General features: G+C 41.8%; 1 protein-coding gene across 1 annotated transcript; it reads left to right on the top strand.

Annotated features, from left to right (window-relative positions):
- The first annotated feature begins 76 nt into the window (after positions 1-76).
- Positions 77-22,919, top strand: rps10 (ribosomal protein S10). Its single transcript, XM_068057064.1, has 6 exons — positions 77-175; positions 1,110-1,259; positions 3,047-3,221; positions 9,847-9,918; positions 22,288-22,343; positions 22,838-22,919. Exons 2-6 carry the CDS (start codon positions 1,110-1,112, stop codon positions 22,874-22,876), a joined length of 492 nt encoding a protein of 163 aa, XP_067913165.1. The 5' UTR covers positions 77-175; the 3' UTR covers positions 22,877-22,919.
- Positions 22,920-23,123: the final 204 nt, after the last annotated feature.

The raw sequence follows: 23,123 nt of genomic DNA, 5'->3' as shown, positions 1-23,123 counted from the left end.
TTTTTAGCAGGTTCAAAAGCTTTCTTTTTTTTTTAAAAAAGGAAATTGGCAGCGTTTATTTTCAAACAGGCGTATGGTGCAGGCTCCAATACGCAGGCCCTCACTGAAGGAGGAAGCGGTTGTGAGTGCGCATGCTCTGTCTTTTCCTGCTTCAGCCGCATTATAAGAAATCAAGGTATGTAAGTCATGGCTAGCCAAATCCTTAAATATTTGTAACATCCCGCTGACTTTAACCTTCAGGAGTACAATAATGGTTCAGAAACATTACCAATATTTATTCACTCAATCATTTCCATAATTTAACAAGTGTTTATTGGATAGTTTATAAATTGCTTCCCAGTTATGGTGATACAGAGAGAGGTTAGGCCTCAGGCTGCATCAGTTGAAGAGTAAAAGTTGCAGGAACATGTTTACATAAAACGTACTGTAGTTGCAAAGATGTTTATTTTGTATTGTTACCATTAATATTGTTAATTGATATCGTATGTAAGCTTCTTGCCATCACCAGCGTGAAGTTTTCCTCTTGTACAATACTTCAGAAATTAGTTTCTGAACAGTGGATGTTGAACGTTTAATATTAAAGTACACCATGAACAGAAAAAAATTTTCCGCGAATGTAGTAGTCGGCAAACGACCGAAGCTTGGTTGGAGTCAAGTTTACTCTTTCGTAGCCATGCTGTGCAAGATACTTCACACTATAAGGCGGATCATATTTTATCTGCAAATGCAACTAATAAATTTAAAGCCAGCATAATCCATTGTGACTTAATTTACTTCGTTTTAGCGTCATTGAATTTTTTTGTCTTGAAAACAAGTTATGTTCTTAGTAGCATAATAAATTTAAGATGTACTTAACAAATGCATAACATAAACGTTGTACTGAATATATACAAAAAAAGCACCTCATATACTCTCTTCCCTGGTCATGCTCGTCTCCTGGGGTGGAGAAAAAAAGAGCAGAGGGCCTGCCCTTGGGTCGGTCACCACGGCATGGCACTGAATGCATACGTATGGTTAGGTTTAATATTGGGAGAGATTAGCCGACAATTAGGTTGCAAGCAAATTCGATTTTGTGGAATTTAAATATTGAAGGACCTGTTTTGTTTCAGATGCTGATGCCCAAGAAGAACCGTATTGCTATCTATGAGCTCCTTTTCAAGGAGGGGGTGATGGTGGCCAAGAAGGATGTGCATATGCCAAAACATCCAGAGCTGGCAGACAAGAATGTCCCTAACCTGCACGTAATGAAGGCCATGCAGGTATTCTGTTTCAACAGAAACAGCAACTTGTATTTATATAGTGCCTTTAACATAATAAAACATCTCAAGGTGCTTTATAAAACATAATATGACCAAGTCACATGAGGAGAAAATAGGGCAGATGACCAAAGCTTGGTCAAAGAGGGAGGTTTTAAGGAGGAAAGCGAGGTGGAGAGGTGTAGGGAGGGTATTCCAAAGCTTAGAGCCTTGGTAACTGAAGGCAGTGATAGAGGGGTTAAATTCATGGATGGTCAACATACCAGAACCAGAAGAATGCAAATGTCTCTGAAGCTTGTGGAGCTGGAGGAGATTATGAAAAAGGGGAGGGGCGAGATCATGGAGGGATTTGATAACAGATGAGAATTTTAAAATTTAACTAGGAGCCAGTGCAGGTCAGTGAGCATAGGGGTGATAGGTGAATGGGATTTGGTGCATGGACATGTGTTGCAGAGTTTTGGATGATCGCATGTTTATGGAGGGTAGAACATGAGAGACTGGCCAGGAGTATGCTGAACTAGTCGAGTCTAGAGGTAACAGGCATGGATAAGGATTTCAGCAGCAGAGGGCAGAGTCGGGTGATGTTAAGGAGGTGGAAATAAGCAGTCTTAGTGATGGCATGGTTGGAAGCTCATCTTGCAGTTATGTATGACACCAATGTTACGAACAGCCTGGTTCAGCCTCAGACAGTTGCCAGGAAGAGGGATGGAGTCAGTGGCTTGACAATGGAGTTTGTAGAGGGGACCGAAGACAATGGTACTGGTCTTCCCAATATTTAATTGAAAGAAACTTCTCATCCGGAATTGGCAGGCTGACAATTTAGAGACAGTGGGGGGACCGAGAGAGGTGGTGGTGAGGTAGAGTTGGGTGTCATCAGCATACATGTGGAAACTGATGTGTTTCCTACAAAAGCTTAGGCAAGATCTTGCATGCTGTTCCCAATTTGACATGATTGTATGCTGTCCGGCATTATTCCATTCTTTTTTACAAAAATAATCCAAAGACGTCACATTCATACCTCGCTAGGCAGCTATCAAGCTTTGTAAAGATATAGTAACTGTTGAAGTGCTTTGGGGATATTCTGGACCCATCCGTGGAATGTTCCATTGTCCAGAATTCTTAGATCTGTATTTTTAAGGCCAAGGCCAGCAAAAAATATTTTGAGGAATCCAGAGTATTGGATGTGTAGCCTGAGAGCCATACAAGGGGCAATATTGAACTCCTGTTCATTGTTGCAGCCAAATTTAACAAGCAGCAACAGGAAAAGGTAAGAAACTTGGAAGAGGAGGAATAATCTACATGCAGCAGCCCTGAGTAACCATGGAAATCCTCATTACATTATGAACTATTCTGTCATTCCTTCAAATATTGATATGGTTTTGGGGTCACCTTTGCCTAAATGCAGAAAGACAACATAAACAACAAAGGAAAATGCTGCGGTCCTGGCAGAGATTTTATTTAATTAGTATGCGACAAAAATAATGTGTTAACTAGCAGAGACCTACAAAACATTTGCAGTGAAATTAGTAGCTTTATTGCAAAGTACCTTTTTATATACACATCCTATAACATTCCATCCTTCCTAAGCCATCTCTCTCAAGTCATACCCATCCCATTCTTTCATCCCTCTCATATCCCATCAGTCCCTTTAGTTTGCTTTACTAGAGTTAGTGGTTCAGAATCCTGTCGTGTGTATTAACCTTGAAGAAATCATTTTGAAAGACAAATTTCAGAGATACTGAAAGCAGTTGGAAAAACCTGGCACTAAATTTTTCTTTCTTGACCTGCAGTCTTTGAAATCTCGTGGTTATGTAAAGGAGCAGTTTGCTTGGCGACACTTCTACTGGTACTTGACAAATGAGGGCATCCAGTACTTGCGGGACTACCTTCATCTTCCTCCAGAAATTGTTCCAGCTACTCTACGTCGCCAGACTCGTCCTGAGACTGCCAGGCCAAGGCCTAAAGGTAAAATTTTACTGGTGTTTAATCCGTTGTAAACAGTGTACAAGCTTAATGAGAGCTCAAATTATATATAAACACAGCACTTGATAATCCGTTTTCATTTGGCAGTGCTGCTATTTCATTAGTTGTATGCCTAATGGCGTACTACCATTGGGATATAAGTTCTGAAATAATGGCTGTAGATTTCTCATTGGGGCATTTCTTTCTAGATATCCTGTCTTGTCTTCTTTAAAATTGAGGTTGAATGGGGCCTGGTGAATACATTCACCTCTGCTCAATGTCAGGAAAAATGAACTGGGGAGAAAGGAAATGAAGATCATTGGGCTAGATAGGCTTTGGGGGTTGCCCCAGACACAGAGGATCTATATTGAAAAATTGGTAATGGTTTTGTTCTTTTTTTATGATAAGGTTGTATCTGCAGCAATTAGTAATGGTCATTCTGGGTTATATCATGCCTTACTTTCAAGCTGAAGAGGCAAAAGTTATCTGTTTAACAAGATTCTTCCTGTCACTGTAGTGTATTGATCCAAACCAAAATAAAGTTGTGTTGTCATCACAAATAATAAGGGTGATGGTTGAGAGTTACATTTATATTTTAAACAGTCCAGAACGAGGGGGCATAAAGATAAAATTAGAGCTGTCCATTCAGGGGTGATGTTAGGAGCACTTTTTCACACAGAGGACAATGGATATCTAGAATTCTCTCCTCTGTTCCCCCCCCACCCCGCCCAAAATGCTGGTGAGGCTCAATCATTTGAAAATTTTAAAACTAAGATTGATAAATTTTTGATAGACAGGAGTATTAAGACTTATAGTAACAAGATGGATAGATAGAGTTGTGTTATTGGTCATGAATAATGGAAGAAGCTTGAGGGGCTGATTGGCCTACTCTGTGTAAGCCTCAGTGTCTTGCATAGATGGGAAGCTTTCTGGACCTGTGCTGATGCTGCTGTGTAATCAACTGCTATAGTGTCTGGAGTAGCTCTCCTTTCTTGTGGTGCAAGCCCAGTGTCTGAACAGTACTATAAAAGCAAAATACTACGGATGCTGGAAATCTGAAATAAAAACAAGAAATGCTGGAACCACTCAGCAGGTCTGGCAGCATTTGTGGACAGAGAAGCAGAGTTAATGTTTCGGGTCAGTGACCCTTCTTCAGAACTGTACTGTTACAAAGATTGGGAACTCGGGATGAGCTTTGGATGGAATGCATTATGTTAAGGCTATGTACCCTGCTCCCATAGAAATATAAATGGCAGTATAGATCAGATCCACTGATGCCTGTGAGTTGCAATCTTCAGGTTCTTCCCCGCAAACAGTGAAATTGAACTCAAGCACCTCGTACACATCAAAGCAGCGAGGTCAGAGAATTAATGAAAGCCAGTTAACAGATCTGCAGCCTATTTTGGTCATAAATTGTATACAGTAAAGGAAAGAAGTCAACAAATAACTTAAACCTGGCTGTGATCAGTAGTGTTCAGCAGGCGAGATTTTGTAATCCGTGATCGTAAAGTTCTTTGATCACTCAGGTGAAACTTTGAGATTGGCAAAATAAATTGAGCACTGTGTACTGCCAGTGTTTCCTATTTAAATTGTGCCCCAGTTTGGTGGTGATACCAGCATATTTGCATCTCTGTCTGTTTCATAGGCCAGGTAAACCCAATAATGATTAGCTTAAGTTTGCTACACTTGAAAGTAATTCACAGTACATTAAGTTCTTTGAGACATTTCTTGAAATGTAGTGAGGCACTATATAAAATGTTTAAATGCAGCATAAAATGGTTTCCTTGTCTGTTGTAATTTTAGAACCCACCTGATACCAAGATTCTGCCCGTCTGGATCAGGGTTGTCCAAACTTTGTCATCTCGGGAATTTGTTGTGTACTGTAGAACCTTGGGGGCCACTAATGATCAATGATGATGCGAAATACCGAGTTTAAGCTGCATATTAAGGCACAATTTTTCTGCCTTCACCCAGTGTTACAAACTTAAATTAAATTGCATTTATTAAAATTACTCAATTGCATTATTTAAATTTAAATATACCAAAGCATTCTCACCTTAAGCTAAGTTGAAAAGTAACTTCATATTTGTTACTATTTGAATGTCCCCATTTCTCTAGGAACATACAATGTGGGTCTCCAGGGCTTTTTGAGACAGATCAGAAGGGCTTGCAGGCTGCAGTATGAAAAACCAGAGACACCTGGATTAAATTTGTTGCATCATTGGCCTAATAGTACCATCAGCCCTAGTGTTAAGATGGGTACTTTGTGTTGCAAGACTGTGTACGCTTTGCTTCAATATTTGTTGCCCTCCTGTAGATCTACGATGGTTCAGCTTTTATTTTAATGTCAGCCTTGGCTCAATGGTATCACTCTGGTTGTGTCAGAAGGTCATAGGTTTCGGTTCCACACTATTAAATTTGAACACATAATCCAGGCTAGCACTAATTGAGGGAATGCTGCATTGATCTTTTGGATGGAGCATTAACTGCAGGGCCAACTCGCTTTTGCAGTAGGTGTAATATTCAGAGAAAAGTTGGGAAGTATGGAGTCATAAGAATACAGAAGGAGACCAGTAAACCCATTGAGCACATGCCAGCTTTCTGTGGAGCAATCCAGTCAGTCCTGTTCTCCCACTCTATTCTCCTGTAGCCCTGCAAGTTTATTTGCCGTAAGTGTCCATCCAGTTTCCTTTTGGAATCGTTGATCATCTCAGCTTCCACCACCCCTGTAGGAAGCAAGTTTCAGGTTATTGCCATTCGCCGTGTATAAAAAAAAAAGTTATTCCTCTCATCCCCCCTCTATCTCTTGCGCAAAGTATTAAATCTGTGTCCCCTACCCTTACCATCAGCTAATGGGAACAGTTATACTTTGTCTACCTTATCTAAACCTGTCATAATCTTGTACACCTCTATTAAATCTCCCCTCAACCTCCTGTGCTTCAAGGAGAACAACCCCAGCTTCTCCAACCTAACCTTGTAGCTAAATTCCTTGATCCCTGGAACCATTCTGGTAAATCTCTCCCCCTCTCACATCTTCCCTGAAGTGTGGTGACCAGAACTGGATGCAATACTCTAGTTGTGGCCTAACTGGAGCTTTATAACTTCCTGAATTTGAATTCAATGCCTCTATCTATGAGCCCAAGATCCCATAAGCTTTGGTAACTACTTGTCTGCCCATTCTGCTAGCCCAGGGGTCGGCAACCTTTTTTTAACCTGAAGAGCCGTTTTTAAAAAAAAAAAATGCCTAACATAAAAACTATTGAGAGCCACAAGCTGAAATTTCAGCATTTCTAAACCAGATACTTGGAAGTTGCCAGGTGTCTCTGGTAGAATGCATTATTTGCATATATAATACATAAAATACTTGTTGAATTTATGTATTAATAGAGAATTTTTTTTTAATATACCTAACTCTGAATTACATTTTTTGACATTTTTACTTAAAGTATGTCAGTTAAGTCATTTTTAAAACAAACTTTAACTTAAAGTGCATAGAATTAAGACAGTTTTTTGGCTATTGATTGTCATTATTTAAAAAAAAAAGCAGATTCAGAATTTATCATCATAGCTATGTTAGAAACAATAATGGTCACAAACTTAAACCCGTTCCTCAAATCAAAGGCATTATCTATAACCAGCTAAATCATTCAAACAGGTTTATTTGGAGCACAATGATTTTTTTGTAGTCATTAGAAACTGTAAAGTGCAGCATATTGATTAGTCTTTTATCCCCACATTAAAAACACAGCTCTCACTTTTCTTGACATAATTTTTTTTTTAGTTTTTCATGTTAGATATGTGAAGACAAATGTGGGTCCCTTACAGTCAGAAACAGGGGAATTTATAATGGGGAACAAAGAAATGGCAGACCAATTAAATGCATACTTTGGTTCTGTCTTCACAAAGGAGGACGCAAATTACCTCCCAGAAATGTTGGGGAACATAGGGTCTAATGAGAAGGAGGAACTGTATGAAATCAGTATTAGTAGGAAATGGTGTTAGGGAAATTGATGGGATTGAAGGCTGATAAATCTCCAGGGCCTGATAATCTACATCCCAGAGTACCTAAGGAAGTGACCCTAGAAATAGTAGATACATTGCTGGTCATTTTCCAAAATTCTATAGACTCTGGAACAGTTCCAACGGATTGGAGGGTAGCTAATGTAACCCCACTATTTAAAAAAGGAGGGAGAGAGAAAACAGGGAATTTATAGACCTGTTAGCCTGGCATCAGTAGTGGGGAAAATTCTAGAGTCCATTATAAAAGATGTAATAGCAGAGCACTTGGAAAACAATGACATGATTGGGCAAAGTCAACATGGATTTATGAAAGGGAAATCATGCTTGACAAATCTACTGGAATCTTTTGAGGATGTAACTAGTAAAATAAATAAAGGGGAACCAGTGGATGTGGTGTATTTGGACTTTCAGAAGGCTTTCGATAAGGTCCCACATAAGAGATTAGCATGCAAAATTGAAGCACATGGAATTCGGGGTAAGATACTGACATGGATAGAGAACTGGTTGGCAGACAGGAAACAAAGAGTAGGAATAAACTGGTCTTTTTGCGAGTGGCAGGCAGTGACTAGTGGGGTATCTCAGGGATCAGTGCTAGGACCCCAGCTATTTACAATATATATTAATGATATAGATGAGGGAATTAAATGTAATATATCCAAGTTTGCAGACAACACAAAGCTGGGTGGGAGTGTGAGCTGTGAGGGGGTTGCAGAGAAGCTCCAGTGTGATTTGGACAGGTTGAGTGAGTGGGCAAATACATGGCCGATGCAGTATAATGTGGATAGATGTGAGGTTATCTACTTTGGTGGCAAAAACAGAAAGGCAGATTATTATCTGAACGGCGATAGATTGGGAAAGGGGGAGGTGCAGCGAGACCTTGGTATCCTTGTGCACCATTCGCTGAAAGTAAGCATGCAGGTGCAACAAGCAGTTAGGAAGGCAAATGGTATGTTGGCCTTCATAGCAAGAAGATTCGAGTACAGGAGCAAGGATGGTCTTGCGGCAATTATACAAGGCCTTGTTGAGACCACATCTGAAGTATTGTGTGCAATTTTGGTCTCCTTATCTGAGGAAGAATGTTCTTACCATGGAGGGAGTGCAGCGAAGGTTCACCAGACTGATTCCTGGGATGGCAGGACTGATGTATGAAGAGAGATTGGGTCGATTAGGCTTGTATTCGCTAGAGTTTAGAAGCATAAGAGGGGATCTCGTAGAAACCTACAAAATTCTAACAGGACAGACTATATGCAGGAAGGATGTTCCTGATAGTGGGGGAGTCCAGGACCAGGGGTCACAGTCTAAGGTTAAGGGGTAAGCCATTAGGACTGAGATGAGGGATTTCTTCACCCAGAGATTGGTGAACCTGTGGAATTCTCCACCATGGAAAGCAGTTTGAGACCAAATCATTAAATATTTTCAAGAAAGAGTTAGATATAGTTCTTAGGGCTAAAGGGATCAAGGAAGAAAGGGAGAAAGCAGGAACAGGGTACTGAGTTTGGATGATCAGCCATGATCGTATTGAATGGCGGTGCAGGCTCGAATGGCCTACTCCTGCTCCTATTTTTTTCTGTTTCTTTCTATGTTTCTAATGTGATCCAACTTGAAATGGTTGGGAATGACAAATTAAAAAGCTGCAGGTTGCAGACCCCTGTGCTTGCCAATTTGTGCCCTGTTGTAGTCGGATGGTATCATCCTCATTGTTTGCCATCCCTCCAAGCTTGGTATCATTGGCAAATTTTGCAATTTTACTCTATATTCTAATATCCAAGTCATTTATATATGCCAAAAAAGCAGCGTTCAAGCACTAACCCTTGAGGAACACCACTGTCGACCATCCCCCTGTCTGAAAAATAACCATTTACCATGACCCGCTGTTTTCTGCCAATTTTTTATCCAACCTGACACTGACCCTCCTGTTCCATGAGCCTCAAATTTGTTAGCCAGCCTTTTATGTGGTACTTTATCAAACCCTTACTTAAAATCATATAGACAACATCCACTGCAGTTCCTTCATCAAAACGTTCAATTAGATTAATCAAACATGATCTGCCTTTTACAAATCCATACTTGCTCTCCTTAATTAACTCAAAGCTCTCCAAATGCCTGTTGATTTTTCTTTTCCCTGATGATTGCTTCTAGAATCTTATCCACCATTGATGTTAAACTGACCAGCCTGTAGTACTAGGACTGTCCTTGCACCCTTTCTTGAAAACGGGTATCACATTTGCCACTTTGCAATCCTCTGGAACCTCCCCTGTAACTAGGGAAGATTATTATCCTGGTATACTGACCAATATTTATCCCTCAACCAAGCAATGTCACTAAAATAAATTATCCTGTCATTTATCTCATTGCTGTTTTGGGACCTTGCTGGATGCACACTGGTGTGTTTACCTACATTACAACAGTGACTGCACTTCAAGATTACTTTATTGTTTCTGAAGCACTCTGGAATGTTCTGAGGAGGACATGAAAAGCACTATATAAATTCAAATTTATCTTAATTTTTTGTCTTTAAAGCATATCTGTGTTAGAATTTTGATTACCAGATGACTGACTATAAAATCTAGTATCTGTTCTGTAGTTGTAACATTGTGAAATTTCACAGGTCTGGGTGAGGACCGTCCAACTCGTTATCGTAGTGACGCTGACAGAGACACTTACAGGCGGACTGCTCCCCGTAAGTATCGATTGTTAACAATGGTATTGTGTGTTTGATGTCTAACTTAAGTAGAGCGGCTAAATCTGGTTTTACTGTGTGTTTTTAAATCAAGGCATATGATTCATGTATTATGAAGCAAATTGATGGATATAGTTCATTCAGAGAACTCAATAATTTAACTTATGATTGTTTCCATCCCCCCTCCAGAGCTCCAAAAAGCTTTCCCCGTTTGACTGTAAATCAGTACTAGAATAACTATTGTGTACATTCTAAGAACAGTGGTGAGTGACAACAAAGGTTGACTGCTCTTTCTAATTTTCTTATCTGCAGTTAACTGATCAATTTGAGAAATAATGGACTTAGCCCAGCTAATGCATTTCCTTTGTCCTGTTGGTTTAAAGACTACTGGAATTTTCTTTGTTCTCGAACTCTTGCTATATGGGCCCAAATTCAAACCTAAAGTGAGGTTCGTTAGGTGCACACTCAATCTTTTGTTAACTTTAGTGTGAGGTTGTAAACTTCTTGGAGTGGAAACAAGGACTAGAGTGTGTAATGGCTCATCTGTTAGTGCAAACAGAAAGTCCTGCATCATCATCTTGGGCTGTATCTGTGAATCCTGTGAACTTTAAATGTAGCTCCATGTGCACAAATGTCTTACTGCATGGATTAAACCTTTTCATGACTTTTCTCACCTTGTTTCAAGAGGTGGCAACTTAAACTAAGATATGGGATTTAAAAAAGAAAATTGAGTTCACAAAGTGAGCATTGGTCCTATAAAAACTGAGCCTGGGGAATTAATGGATAATGAGATGGCAGATGAATTGAACAGATATTTTGCATCGGTCTTCACTATTGAGGATACAAGTAACATTCCAGTATTAGCTGTGTAAGGAAATGGGAGGGAGGGAGGAAGTCAAGAAAATTACAATCACCAGGGAAGTGGTACTGAACAAATTGTTGGAGCTGCAGGCGGACAAGTCCTCGGGTCCTGATGGACTTCATCCAAGGGTGTTAGAAGAAGTGGCTAGTGAGATCGTTGATGCGTTAGTTTTAATTTTCCAAAATTCCCTAGATTTGGGGAAGGTTCCATTACATTGGAAAATAGCGAATGTAACTCCTTTATTCAAAAAGGGAGGGAGACAGAAAGCAGGAAACTACAGGCCAGTTAGCTTAACATCTATCTTAGGGAAAATGTTAGAAGCTATTATTAAAGACATTATAGCAGGGCATTTAGAAAAATTCAAGGTAATCAAGCAGAGTCAGCCTGGTTTTGTGAAAGGGAAATCGTGTTTAACCAATTTATTCAAATTCTTTGAGGGAGTTACATGTGCTGTGGATCAAGGGGAACCGGTGGATGTATTGCACTTAGATTTTCAGAAGGCATTTGATAAGGTGCCACATCAAAGGTTATTGCAGAAAAGAAAAGCTCATGGTGTAGGGGGGTAACATATTGGCATGGATAGAAGATTGACTAGCTAACAGGAAACAGAGAGTAGGGATAAATGGGTCATTTTCTGGTTGGCAAGTTGTAACGAGTGGTGTGCAACAGGGATCTGTGCTGGGGCCTCAACTTTTACAATTTATATAAATGACTTAGATGAAAGGACCGAAGGTATGGTTGCTAAATGTGCTGATGACACAATGATAGGTAGGAAAGTAACTTGTGAAGCGGACATAAGGAGGCTACAAAGGGATATCGATAGGTTAAGTGAGTGGGCAAAGATCTGGCAAATAGAGTATAATGTGGGAAAATGTGAAATTGTCCACTTTGGCAGGAAGAATAAAAAAGAAGCATATGATCTAAATGGTGAGAGATTGCAGAGCTCTGAGAGGCAGAGGGATCTGGGTGCCTAGTGCATGAATTGCAAAAGGTTAGTATGCAGGTACAGGACATAATTAGGAAAGCTAATAGAATGTTATCGTTTATTGCGAGGGGAATTGATGACAAAAGCAGGGAGGTTATGCTATACAGGGCATTGGTGAGACCACATCTGGAGTTCTGTGTACAGTATTGGTCTCCTTATTTAAGGAAGGATGTAAATGTTGGAGGCAGTACAGAGCAGGTTTACTAGACTCATACCTGGAATGGGCGGGCTGTCTTATGGAGAAAGAGCGGACGGGCTAGGCTTGTATCTGCTGGAACTTAGAAGAGTAAGAGGCGACTTGATTGAAACATAGAAGGTCCTGAGGGGTCTTGACAGGGTGGATGTGGAAAGGATGTTTCCCCTTGTGGGAGAATCTAAAACTCGGGGTCACTGTTTAAAAATAAGGGGTTGCCCATTTAAGACCGAGATGAGGAGAAATTTTTTTTCTCTGAGGGTTGTCTTTGGAATTCTCTTCCTCAAAAGGCGGTGGAAGCAGTCTTTGAATATTTTTAAGGCAGAGGTAGATAGATTCTTGCTAAGCAAGGGGGTGGAAGGTTATCGGGGGTAGGTGGAAATGTGGAGTAATCAGTTCAGCCATGAACTTATTGAATGGCGAAGCAGGCTCAAAGGGCTGAGTGGCCTACTCCTCCAAGTTCATATGATCCATAGGCAGTAGCCTAATGAGATGTTAAGAGTGGTATTTGAATGTGACCGTTTTCTCCCCTAGCTTGAGATCAGCTGACTCTGCACTGCTGGAGTGGAGCTTTAGAGCCTTATCTTCCTCGTGACTAAGTAATAATATACTGAATAATGCCTTTACTCATCAAGACAACAGGAAATCCCTGTATGTCTGCCTTTATACAGTTATGTAACTGAACTGTTAGAGCCAAGCCAGACCCTATCCAATGTTAACACATGTAGTTTCAACTGGATCACAATTGGGAATACTGCCAGGTAGTTAAGAATCAAAGTTGATTAATAGTGATACAAATGTGGATTGTGTTACATGAATTAGTATTAGGAAAATTAGTTTAAAAAAACACTTTGTGGTGGTTGTAAAGTTAGAATATTGATTTGTGACTTCCAAGCCATGCAACTATTAATAGTTGTTATAGCAGTGTGCAACAGCCCCAACAAACAAATTTCTCTGCAGCACCTGTGGAAGAGCCTGTCACTCCAGAATTGGCCTTTATAGCCACTCCAGGCGCTGCTTCACAAACCACTGACCACCTCCAGGCGCGTATCCATTGTCTCTCGAGATAAGGAGGCCCAAAAGAAAGAATAGCAGTAAGGAACAGGAGTAGTTCATTTAGGTCCTCTCACCTGTTCCACTATTCAATGAGGTCATGACTGATCCGAAACCTAACTCTGTATACCTGCTTTTGCCCCATATTGCTTAATACCTTTGGCTAATAAAAATCTATCCATCTCAGTTTTAAAACTAACAATTGCTGCAGCATCAACTGCAATTTATGGAAGAGAGTTCCAAACTTCTGCCGTTGTGTGTAGAAGTGTTTCCTAATTTCATTCCTGAAAGGTCTGGCTGTAATTTTTAGACTATTCTCCCAGTCCTCAATTCTTTGACTAGTGGAAATAGGTTCTCCCAATCTGCCCTATCTGTTCCCCTTAGTAGCTTGAAAACTTTGAATCACCTCTTAATCTTCTAAATTTCAGAGCATGTGACCCTACTTTGTTTAATCTCTCCTCATAGCTTAACCTTGGAGTCTGTGTATCATTCTAGTAGCATTCCCTCCAAGGCCAATATATCCTTCCTAAGGTGTAGTGCCCATAACTGATTGCAGTACTCCAGGTGTGGTCAAACCAGGGCTATGTTTACATAGAACATTACAGCGCAGTACAGGCCCTTTGGCCCTCGATGCTGCGCCGACCTAGTTTAGCTGTAGCATAACGTCTACCTGCCCTGTCTTCTATTCCTCTAGACATAAAAGTTAAGGTCAGCATTCCATTAGCCTTTTTGATTATTTTCTCTACCTGTTCATGATTTATGTATTTGGGCCCCCAAGTTTCTCTAAATCTCCACTGTTTCTTTTCACCATTTAGAAAGTACTCTATTCTATCCTTTTAAGGCCCAAAGTAGATGACTTCACATTTTCCACAGTTCTGCCCATTTGCTTTTTCGATATCTCTTTGAATTTTGCACCTCCATCTACGCTACTTAGATTACCATCGATCTTTGTATCATCAGCAAATTTGGATATGTGGCTTTCTATCCCATTATCTAAAGCTGTTAATGAATACATTGAATAGTTGAGGCCCCAACACAGATCCTTGTGGGATGCCAGTCGTCACATCCTGCCAATTAGATTACCTGCTCATTATCTCTATTCTCTGTATCATGCCCCTCAGCCAATTTTCTAACCAGGTCAATAATATCCATCGTCATTCCCCTGTCCAGGGGATTAATGCATCTCTTAGGCAGCAAATGTGGAGTACTACTCTTTGTCACCAGGGTCACTTATGAACTGATCAAAAATACTACCCTTGGGGCATATGAATTAGTACACGAAGCCTATCGCCAAAAGTTTAGAACCTTCAAAAAACAAGCTAATCAAACGTATCTGGAGTTTGAAAGAGGTAAGCAGCTGGCTTTTGACCAGTGGCTGAGGGCTCTTAAAGTACAGCTGAGCTCTGAGAATCTCAGAGAAACAATTCTGTTAGAGGAATTTAAACACTGTCTCCCACTCTCCATAAAGACCCATGTAGAGGAGTAGTGGGTTCAGAGAGCCGAGCAAGTGACCTTTCTGGCTGTTCAGTTTGCTTTAATTTATAAGTCGGTTTCCCAGGGGAGAACCTTGCCTAATCACCCCCACAAATCCAAGAAGGGCAAAGGATGGGAAGGTGATATTCATCCAGGCAGTCCTGGGAGAGAAAGGAAAGCAGGAGACACAGGGGGCCTTCCTCCAGCCAAAAAGGAAGATGCTGTGAGCAAGAATGAGACCCGGAGACCTGTGTGCTTCCATTGTAATAAAGCAGGGCATTTAAAAGCCGACTGCTGGAAACTAAAGGGAAAACCGGTAGGGTGAATCGGGTGCATCTGCTCAGTGAAGAAGGGATCCTGGAGGTGAGCACAACAGCAAGCTGTGGCTTTAACTGCAGTAAGAGTGCAACCCAGGAAGAGCACTGCTGCAAGTGCAGGGAAAGTTTTATTTTATTTTTATTGAGATACAGCACTGAAACAGGCCCTTTGGCCCACCGAGTCTGTGCCGACCAACAACCACCCATTTATACTAACCCTACAGTAATCCCATATTCCCTATCACCTCTCTACACTAGGGGCAATTTACAAGGCCAATTTACCTATCACCTGCAAGTCTTTGGATGTGGGAGGAAACCGGAGCACCCGGCGAAAACCCACGCAGACACAACTCCGCACGGGCAGTACCCAGAATCGAACCCGGGTTCCTGGAGCTGTGAGGCTGCGGTGCTAACCACTGCGCCACTGTGCCGCCCAAGTTAATAGGATTCCTGAAGGCTATCTGGGTTTTGTGTCTGAAGGGAAAGTAACCTCATACCGCTAGAGTGGGGCAAGCAAGCCCTTAGTGATACTCAGGGACACAGGGGCTACTAGATCCCTTTTACTGGGAAAAGGTCTGACCTTATCACCCAGAGAGTGTAGTGAACACCAGAATGGTAGTGAATGGTATTGGAGTGTATGCCTGTACCTGTACACCGGGTGTACCTGGAGTGCGACCTAGTTTCGGGACCGGTGAACGCAGGGATTGTCCCTAGTTGGCCTGTGGATGGGGTTGACCTGCTCCTTGGTAATGATCTGGCGGGGGTGAAGGTGGTAGCCCCCCCAATAGTGAAAGAAAGACCGCAGGAGGGAAGTTACAGGAGACAGACCCATGCAGTTGCCCTGAATGTGTAGTGGATCAAGCCATGATCAACCAGCTCCCCCAGAGGAGACTGCATTGGCACTGCAGGCAGATGACCATGAGTTCTGCCTGTCTGAGACTTTCTTTGGAAAGTTAGGAGACCTGGGGAATGAATTAAATGGATTTTCCCTAGCTGAGGCTTAGCGAGCCGATCCAGCATTGCGAGAGTCAGCACAGTCTGAAAGTGGAGCAGAGGGAGTCCCTGATTGCTACAATTTAAAGAATGATGTACTGATGAGGAAATGTAGTTCTCCTGACAGACCCAAGAGTAAGGAGTGGACAGTAGGGCGGCGCAGTGGTTAGCACCGCAGCCTCGCAGCTCCAGCAACCCGGGTTCGGTTCTGGGTACTGCCTGTGTGGAGTTTGCAAGTTCTCCCTGTGACTGCGTGGGTTTCTGCCAGGTGCTCCAGTTTCCTCCCACAGCCAAAGACTTGCAGGTTGATAGGTAAATTGGCCATTGTAAATTGCCCCTCGTGTAGGTAGGTGGTAGGAGAATGGTGGGGATGTGGTAGGGAATATAGGATTAGTATAAATGGGTGGTTGTTGGTTGGCACAGACTTGGTGGGCCGAAGGGCCTGTTTTAGTGCTGTATCTCTCTATGACTCTATCACCAGTTAGTGGTGCCACAGAGGTACTGGGGAGAATTATTAAGAAGGGCCCACGAGACTACAATGGTTGTACATGCTGGTATATGAAAGACCAAAGCTTGCATAGGACGACAGTTTGACTGGCCAAAACTCCACAAAGATGTGGTGGAGGACTGCAGGAGTTGTCACGTGCCTGGTTGAGGGGAAACCCCAACCTACTGTGAAACCTGCCTCCCTAACTCCAGTACCGGTGTTAGGAGGACCCTCCAGCAGAGGGCTGGTAAGCTGTAAGGGACCCCTGCTAAGAACAAAAAGGGACAGGCAGGCACAAGGTTGGCAAAAGGTTAGAAAAGGGGAAAAAGTGACCAAAAGGGCAGGTTAAGGGAAGTCCGGGAGCAATCCCGGATGAAAACCCCTACTGTTCGGTCAGCCAACCCCGAAAAATTTGAAAAGTTAAACCGCATATCCTCCTATGTAAATGCAGATTCTAGAAGCATCCCATAGAGTTGCTGACAGCATTTACCGGAACCTGCAGGGAGAAAGAAAGACCTCTAGGGGGCACAGAAACCGTGAGGGCGATGCCTCACCTAGTCTAAGTGCCACATGGGAGTGCAGCAGAGTCTGCACAAATATCTGTAGGCAAGAGTGTCCCAGAGAACAAAGGGGAGATTAACAAAGAATCCTCCCCCACAGTCAGAGAAAAAGGGAACCGCCCATCCCCTCAAGTCAAAAGCTTTTGAATGACTTAGCAAAGTACTGAAAGAGAATTCAGGATAGGTCTGCCCACAGTTGACTCTCTTGGGGAAAAAACTCCAATTTAGGGCTAATTAAATCTAATCTCCGCCTCCCCCTTGGAAGACCTCAACAGGAACAAAGACCCGAGGCAGTCATGGCAATGGGCAAACTGAAGAAAAACTTCCCCAAAGAACCACATGGTTACTGGGATGCCAAAAAGGGGAAATTAAAGCAGCACTGACACCAAGGAAAGACAGTTCTAATAAGCTTTAGAATTTATGAATGAATGAGTGAAGTGCCAGTGAAGGAACGATAATATAGTTCCAAGTCAGGATGGTGTGTGGCTTGGAGGGGAACTTGTAGGTGGTGGTGTTCCCATGCATCTGCTGCCCTTGTCATTCTAGGTGGTAGAGGTCACGGGTTTGGAAGGTGCTGTCGAAAGAGACTTGGTCCCAATATTGAGGCCTGGGACATCCTACCCCACTTCTCCCTACCTTACCTTAATATTTCTGCAACCAGTACATTAATGGTGCTCTAGAATTACAAGTTGCTGTTTTCTATCCCTAAGCCAATTTCTTATTAATTTCCAAGTTTTATCCAGAGACCCACTGCTTTGAACTTAATTAACCAGTAGCATTTCATATTGAACTTTCAAATACTTTATTGAAAGTCAAAGTGAGCAACGTTTGCAGGTTTACTACAGTCCATTTGGGTTGTTTCTTGAATAGAAGTGCAGAGGGTTCATCAGGTAGGATATTACCCCCTCTGAAATAAGTTGACTGCTGTTTACTGGATGGTTGATGTACAGTAATCTTTCGAGTTTATTTTTGTTAAGCGATTTCATTGTTTCACGTGTAATTGAGTTGGGTTAAATAGGACTGTAGTTACCTGTGACTTTTTTGTGGCCCTTTTTCAATAATTTCAATGAAAATGAGTACATTGTACAGAGGACATATGGGTATCACAGGCTTGCGAATGAATAACTCCAGAGGGCTTGGCTGTTGCTGAAATGTATGTCACAGGCTCCTGGAGGGATTGCTTGATTGAAACACATCCTGCAAAGTAAGTTGGAATTTGTAAATGTTGTAAAGACCTTGCTGTCCCTGGGGATGCCTGTTTTTTTAAAGATCTGAGCTCACTGGGAGCTCTTAGTATCAAATTGTGGGGAGGGTCATCAGCCCCAGTGGATTCTTAAGTCATGCTACGGGCCTGCTGTTGGACCGTTAGAGTTCATGCACGTGTGGGTTGCATCGTTACCTGATCTGGCATTTTGAAAGAATTTAAGAAGGCCAGTTATGAGGGTTGTTGGTTAGTTATTTTACTGTTTGGGTGGGTGTTATTTCTGTCTGTGTGTTAGCATTGGCAGGATGCTGTGTTTGGCATGCAGTGAAATTTATTGCAGTTCTTAAAAAATCCATGTCAAGGCCTTGACATGATCTTAAAGAGACAATGATTTTTCTTTTCACCCCTTTGTAAAGATTGTCCATAACCTTTCTTGATCCAGCTGATGCAGATAGGTTTTCTGAGAAGCCAGGTTTATTGTAACTCGTTTCACATTTTATGGACAGAGGTCTTGAACTCATAGGAGTGCTCTAAATTTCTGTTTGCTTCTTTCTGATTACTGTTGTGAGGTTCTCATTATACTCTTGAAATTGGGATTTGAAGATGTCTGTGGCTATATTCTGCATATCTTGTGTGTGCTGCATGGGTTATTTGCAGGTTCTGGGGTAATGTGTGATTCAACAACAACAACTTGTACTTACATAGTGCCTTTAATGTAACTAAACCTCCCAAGGCATTTCACATGAGCATTATAAGTATGACACCGAGCCACAAAGGGAGATATTAGGACTGATGACCAAAAGCTTAATCAAAGAGGTGGGTTTTAGGCGGTACCTTAAAAGAAGAAAGCGAGGTGGAGAGGTGTATGGAGGGTATTCCAGAGCAGGGGTGTACGAGAGGCCAGAAGTAGAGGAACGCAGATATCTTAGAGGGTTGTAGGGCCGGAGATGATTACGAGATAGGGAGAGACACAGCCATGGAGGGATTTGAAAACAGGGATGGGAATTTTAAAATCAAGGCGTTGCTTGACTGGGAGCCAATGTAGGTCAGCAGGCACAGGGCTGATAGGGGAACGGGACTTGGTGCGACTTACGATATGGGCAGAAGAGTTTTGGATGAGAAGTTTACAGAATGTTGGAGGCCAGCCTGAGTGTGTTGGAATAGTCAAGTCTAGAGGTAACAAGGAGATGAGCTGAGATGGGCGAAGTCAGACGATGTTATGGAGGTGTAAATCGCTGTCTTCGTGATGGCATGAATATGAGGTCGGAAGCTCATCTCGGGGTCAAATGTGACACCAAGGTTGCGAATAGACTGGCTTAATCTCAGTTGCCAGGGAGAGGGATGGAGTCGGTAGCTAGGGAACGAAGTTTGGTGCCGAGACCAAAAACAATGGTTTCAGCCCTCCCAGTATTTAATTGGAGGAAATTTCCGCACGTCCAGTACTGGATGTCAGATAAACAGTCTGGTAATTTAGCAACTGTGGAGGAGTCGAGAGAAGCAGTGGTGAGGTAGAGCCGAGTATCATCAGCATATGTATGAAAACTGTGCTTTCGGATGATGTAGCTGAGGGGCAGCATGTAAAAGAAAAATAAGAGGGGGCCAAGGATAGATCCTTGGGGAACATGAGAGGTCATGGTGCTGGTGCAGGAAGAAAAGCCATTGCAAATGATTCTCTGGCTATGATTAGATCGATAAGAATCTATAAGAGGGGGCCAAGGATAGATCCTTGGGGAACATGAGAGGTAATGGTGCTGGTGCAGGAAGAAAAGTCATTGCAAATGATTCTCTGGCTATGATTAGATCGATAAGAATGGAACCAGGTGAAAGCAGTCCCACCCAGCTGGACGACAGTAGAGAGGTGTTGGAGGAGGATGGTGTGGTCAACTATGTCAAAGGCTGCAGACAGGTCGAGAAGGCTGAGGAGGGAATGTATACCTTTGTCACAGTCACATAGGATGTCATTTGTGACTTTGATAGCTTTTCAGTACTGTGGCAGGGGTAGAAACCTAATTGGAGGGATTCAGACATGGAGTTCCAGGAAAGATGGGAACAGATTTGGAAGGTGACATGTTCATGGACTTTGGAGAGGAAAGGGAGGCAGACTCAGAATTTTTGTGTACTGTAGGAGCGCTTTCCTATATGAGGATTGTCATTTCTGGAGCTCGCCATTGTAGTCATGCCTATTTGTTACACTTATTGTACATTGGGTCTATTCTGTAATGTCATTCACCCTGCTTCCATCTGGGGATTTACACTACAGATAGCTGCTTGGTGCATAGATGTTCTCCAGCATTGAGAGTGCTGTCTCATGGTGGAGGGAGTTCAGGGCATCCTGATCCAGAAAGGTGCTGTAGTCAGATTATTAAACTTCAAGGTGTTGAGAGTGCTTCTATTTTTTGTAAAATATGTTTTTAAGGACTTGTAGTTGAATTATGAACATTGATTCTTCTGAAAGCTTGGAGAGATGCTGAACTTTAAAGAGGTCGCCAGAAGGTTCCTGGACTTGGCTTGTAAGCAAGCCCTTACTGGAAGGCATCTGTTTGCATATAATTACCCAGCTTGTTGCCTTGACTTGGAGAAGATGTTGACAGAGAAATGACAGGTCAAGATTTATAGGGGTCAGGAAGCTTGATTCTTTTGACACTGTTTTGGTTTCACTTTGGACAATGAGTTAAGAGTTGAAAGACATTTTGGTTTTACCTGCCGACCATCTCTTCCTCTTGGAAAGAAACCCTGCATATCCAGTGTGTCAGTCTACTCTTTCCTCCTGTTCTTGAAGAAACTCTGTGTATCGAATGTGTGGGAACTGAAACCCCTGTTGCCGCATTTCTGCTGTAAGGCCTATTTGAAACGTCTGTTGCTGCATTTCTTGGAAAGCCTACCCAAACTGATCTTCAACATCACCTGGAAAGGACTGTTCTAGGAAGATCCCAGTGACAGTCGTCTCTACACATTTGGGACGCCAAACTAAAACAAAGGACATCTTTCCATATCTTCTCTTCAAGAATTATCAAGTATTTAGCCCAAGTGTTGTCTGTTTTTTGTAATAGAGCTCTAAAATGCAAATCCTTTTTTTCCAGTTAATCGGTGTATATGTGTGTGAGTGCGTGAGGGGCTAAGGAAAAAAGGGAACTTTAATATTTCAATATGTGTGTATATGCTTTACTTCATTACTGGCTAAGACTTGTTTTATAATAAACTGATGCTGGAAATCCGAAATAAAAACAAAGTGCAAGAAATACTCAGCAGGTCTGGCAGCATCTGTGGAGAGAGAAGCAGAGATAACGTTTCAGGTCTGTGACCTTTGTGATAATTTTGTTTATTGAAGAAACTTGGTTGGTGTGTTTTTATTCTGGGGAGAAATGGATTATATGATTGACTATCAGTTAGTGGGAAAATTTAAATATATGTTGTGACCTGTGGAGAAGTGGGACCAGAATGAACAGTGCACTCTTCCCGCCTTGGTCGTAACAAAGGGCTCATCTAAAAAGTTGTTACTGAGAATGGGATCTGTTGTAAGCTTCAGGTAGCATCTGGGTTTTTTCAGTGCTGGATCTGGTGCTTGTTTGCTGCATCCACTAAAACGCATGGGTCATTATCAGAGAGCACCTCTGAATTAAACGTTAATGTGTTCTTCCCTGATCAACTGCTTGCTTTGATATTGAGTGTGCTAGTAGAGTTTTAAAAGTCGAAGTTTGTCAGGTTTTGGCAAGCAAATGTGAGGAGCGGCATTCCGTCATAAGTGCAATTCCTGGACATGCTGGCAGCAATATTGAGTCACCAAAAGAGCATCTCATTTAAGCACCATGGTTGTTGAAGGCCTGTACTCCGTTAAGTAGCAGCAATGGGGAAAGGTAGAGCTTTTGGACTGGGCCAGCCATCCCACTAAGTCCCAAAGTTTGTTGGAGATTGAAGACTTGTCTTTGGTCCAGAAGCAGAGCTTTTGGGTTCCTTCTAAGGTAACTGAATCCAATCTTTTTTGCACTTGTTTAGGTCACCACAATGAAGTAAGATTACCTTGCCACACCTAGCTCTGTGGGTGAGATCTATTTCAGAAATGGTCTTGGGCTGCTACTTTAAGTTGCTAGCTGGGCCACCACTACAAGAGAGTACCCCAGGGTGGATGTTGATTCAAAATTAGTGAGTGCTATTGATTTGGGAATTGGGTTTAATAAAATCCATGGATGTTTTACTCTATCCCAGCGGGAACAGTGTAATATATCACCTTTATTGTTGTTACAGCTGGTTCTGACAAGAAGGCTGAAGCTGGTGCTGGTGCAGCTACAGAATTCCAGTTTGTAAGTATTGGTTTTTCCAGCTGGGGGAAAAACATTTAAAAGTTATTGATCCAGTGACGCAAAAAAAGTGAAAGCATTTCAGGCCCAGAGCAGCAAATAGTCTAAATGCAAAGTAAAAGAATATGTCTATTGTTAATGCTGTTAGTTGTAGGTGTATTTATTGTGTTTTCTTTGTAAAAATAAATTACACCCTTGTAGCTGCATTTTAATAGTTCACAATCATTGGACTGTTCTACTGAAGTACTAAATTTAATGATCTTTCTTACACTTTTATGTAAATAAAATCAGACTTACTAAAACATCTATTGCTTACAATTACATTGTGTTTTCTTTCTGCACTGAATAGATATGGGATTGGTAAACTGGCATAGTTTTGATGTATGCTTTTAGAACAAAAGATTATTGAGTGAATTATGAATTGGTGTTTTCCGAAACTGTATTGGTGTATTTCGGAAGTTTGTAAATTGCTAACTGTTGCACTGTTTGTTTTACAGAGAGGCGGATTTGGCCGTGGTCGTGGACAACCTCAATAAATGTGTGCAATTTGTTATCTAAAATAAAGTCAGTTGAAATACATTAACCTGCTTCCATGCTCATTCTTCATTGTACTTAAATAGGGTATTTGCATTTCTAGTCTGTTGTGTTTGACTTTTGTAGCAGTTTGTGACTGTGCACATATTTCTATCTTTTGTTTAACTGATTTTTTTTTGGTGGGGGAGGAAACCTAATTGATCTTATTAGTGACAGTGCTCGAACACCTAGGACAAGAGCAGCAGGCAC

The sequence above is a fragment of the Heterodontus francisci genome, chromosome 25, assembly GCF_036365525.1.
Source record: "Heterodontus francisci isolate sHetFra1 chromosome 25, sHetFra1.hap1, whole genome shotgun sequence".
NCBI classification, from domain to species: Eukaryota; Metazoa; Chordata; class Chondrichthyes; order Heterodontiformes; family Heterodontidae; genus Heterodontus; species Heterodontus francisci.
This window is presented reverse-complemented; position numbering and strand designations above follow the sequence as displayed.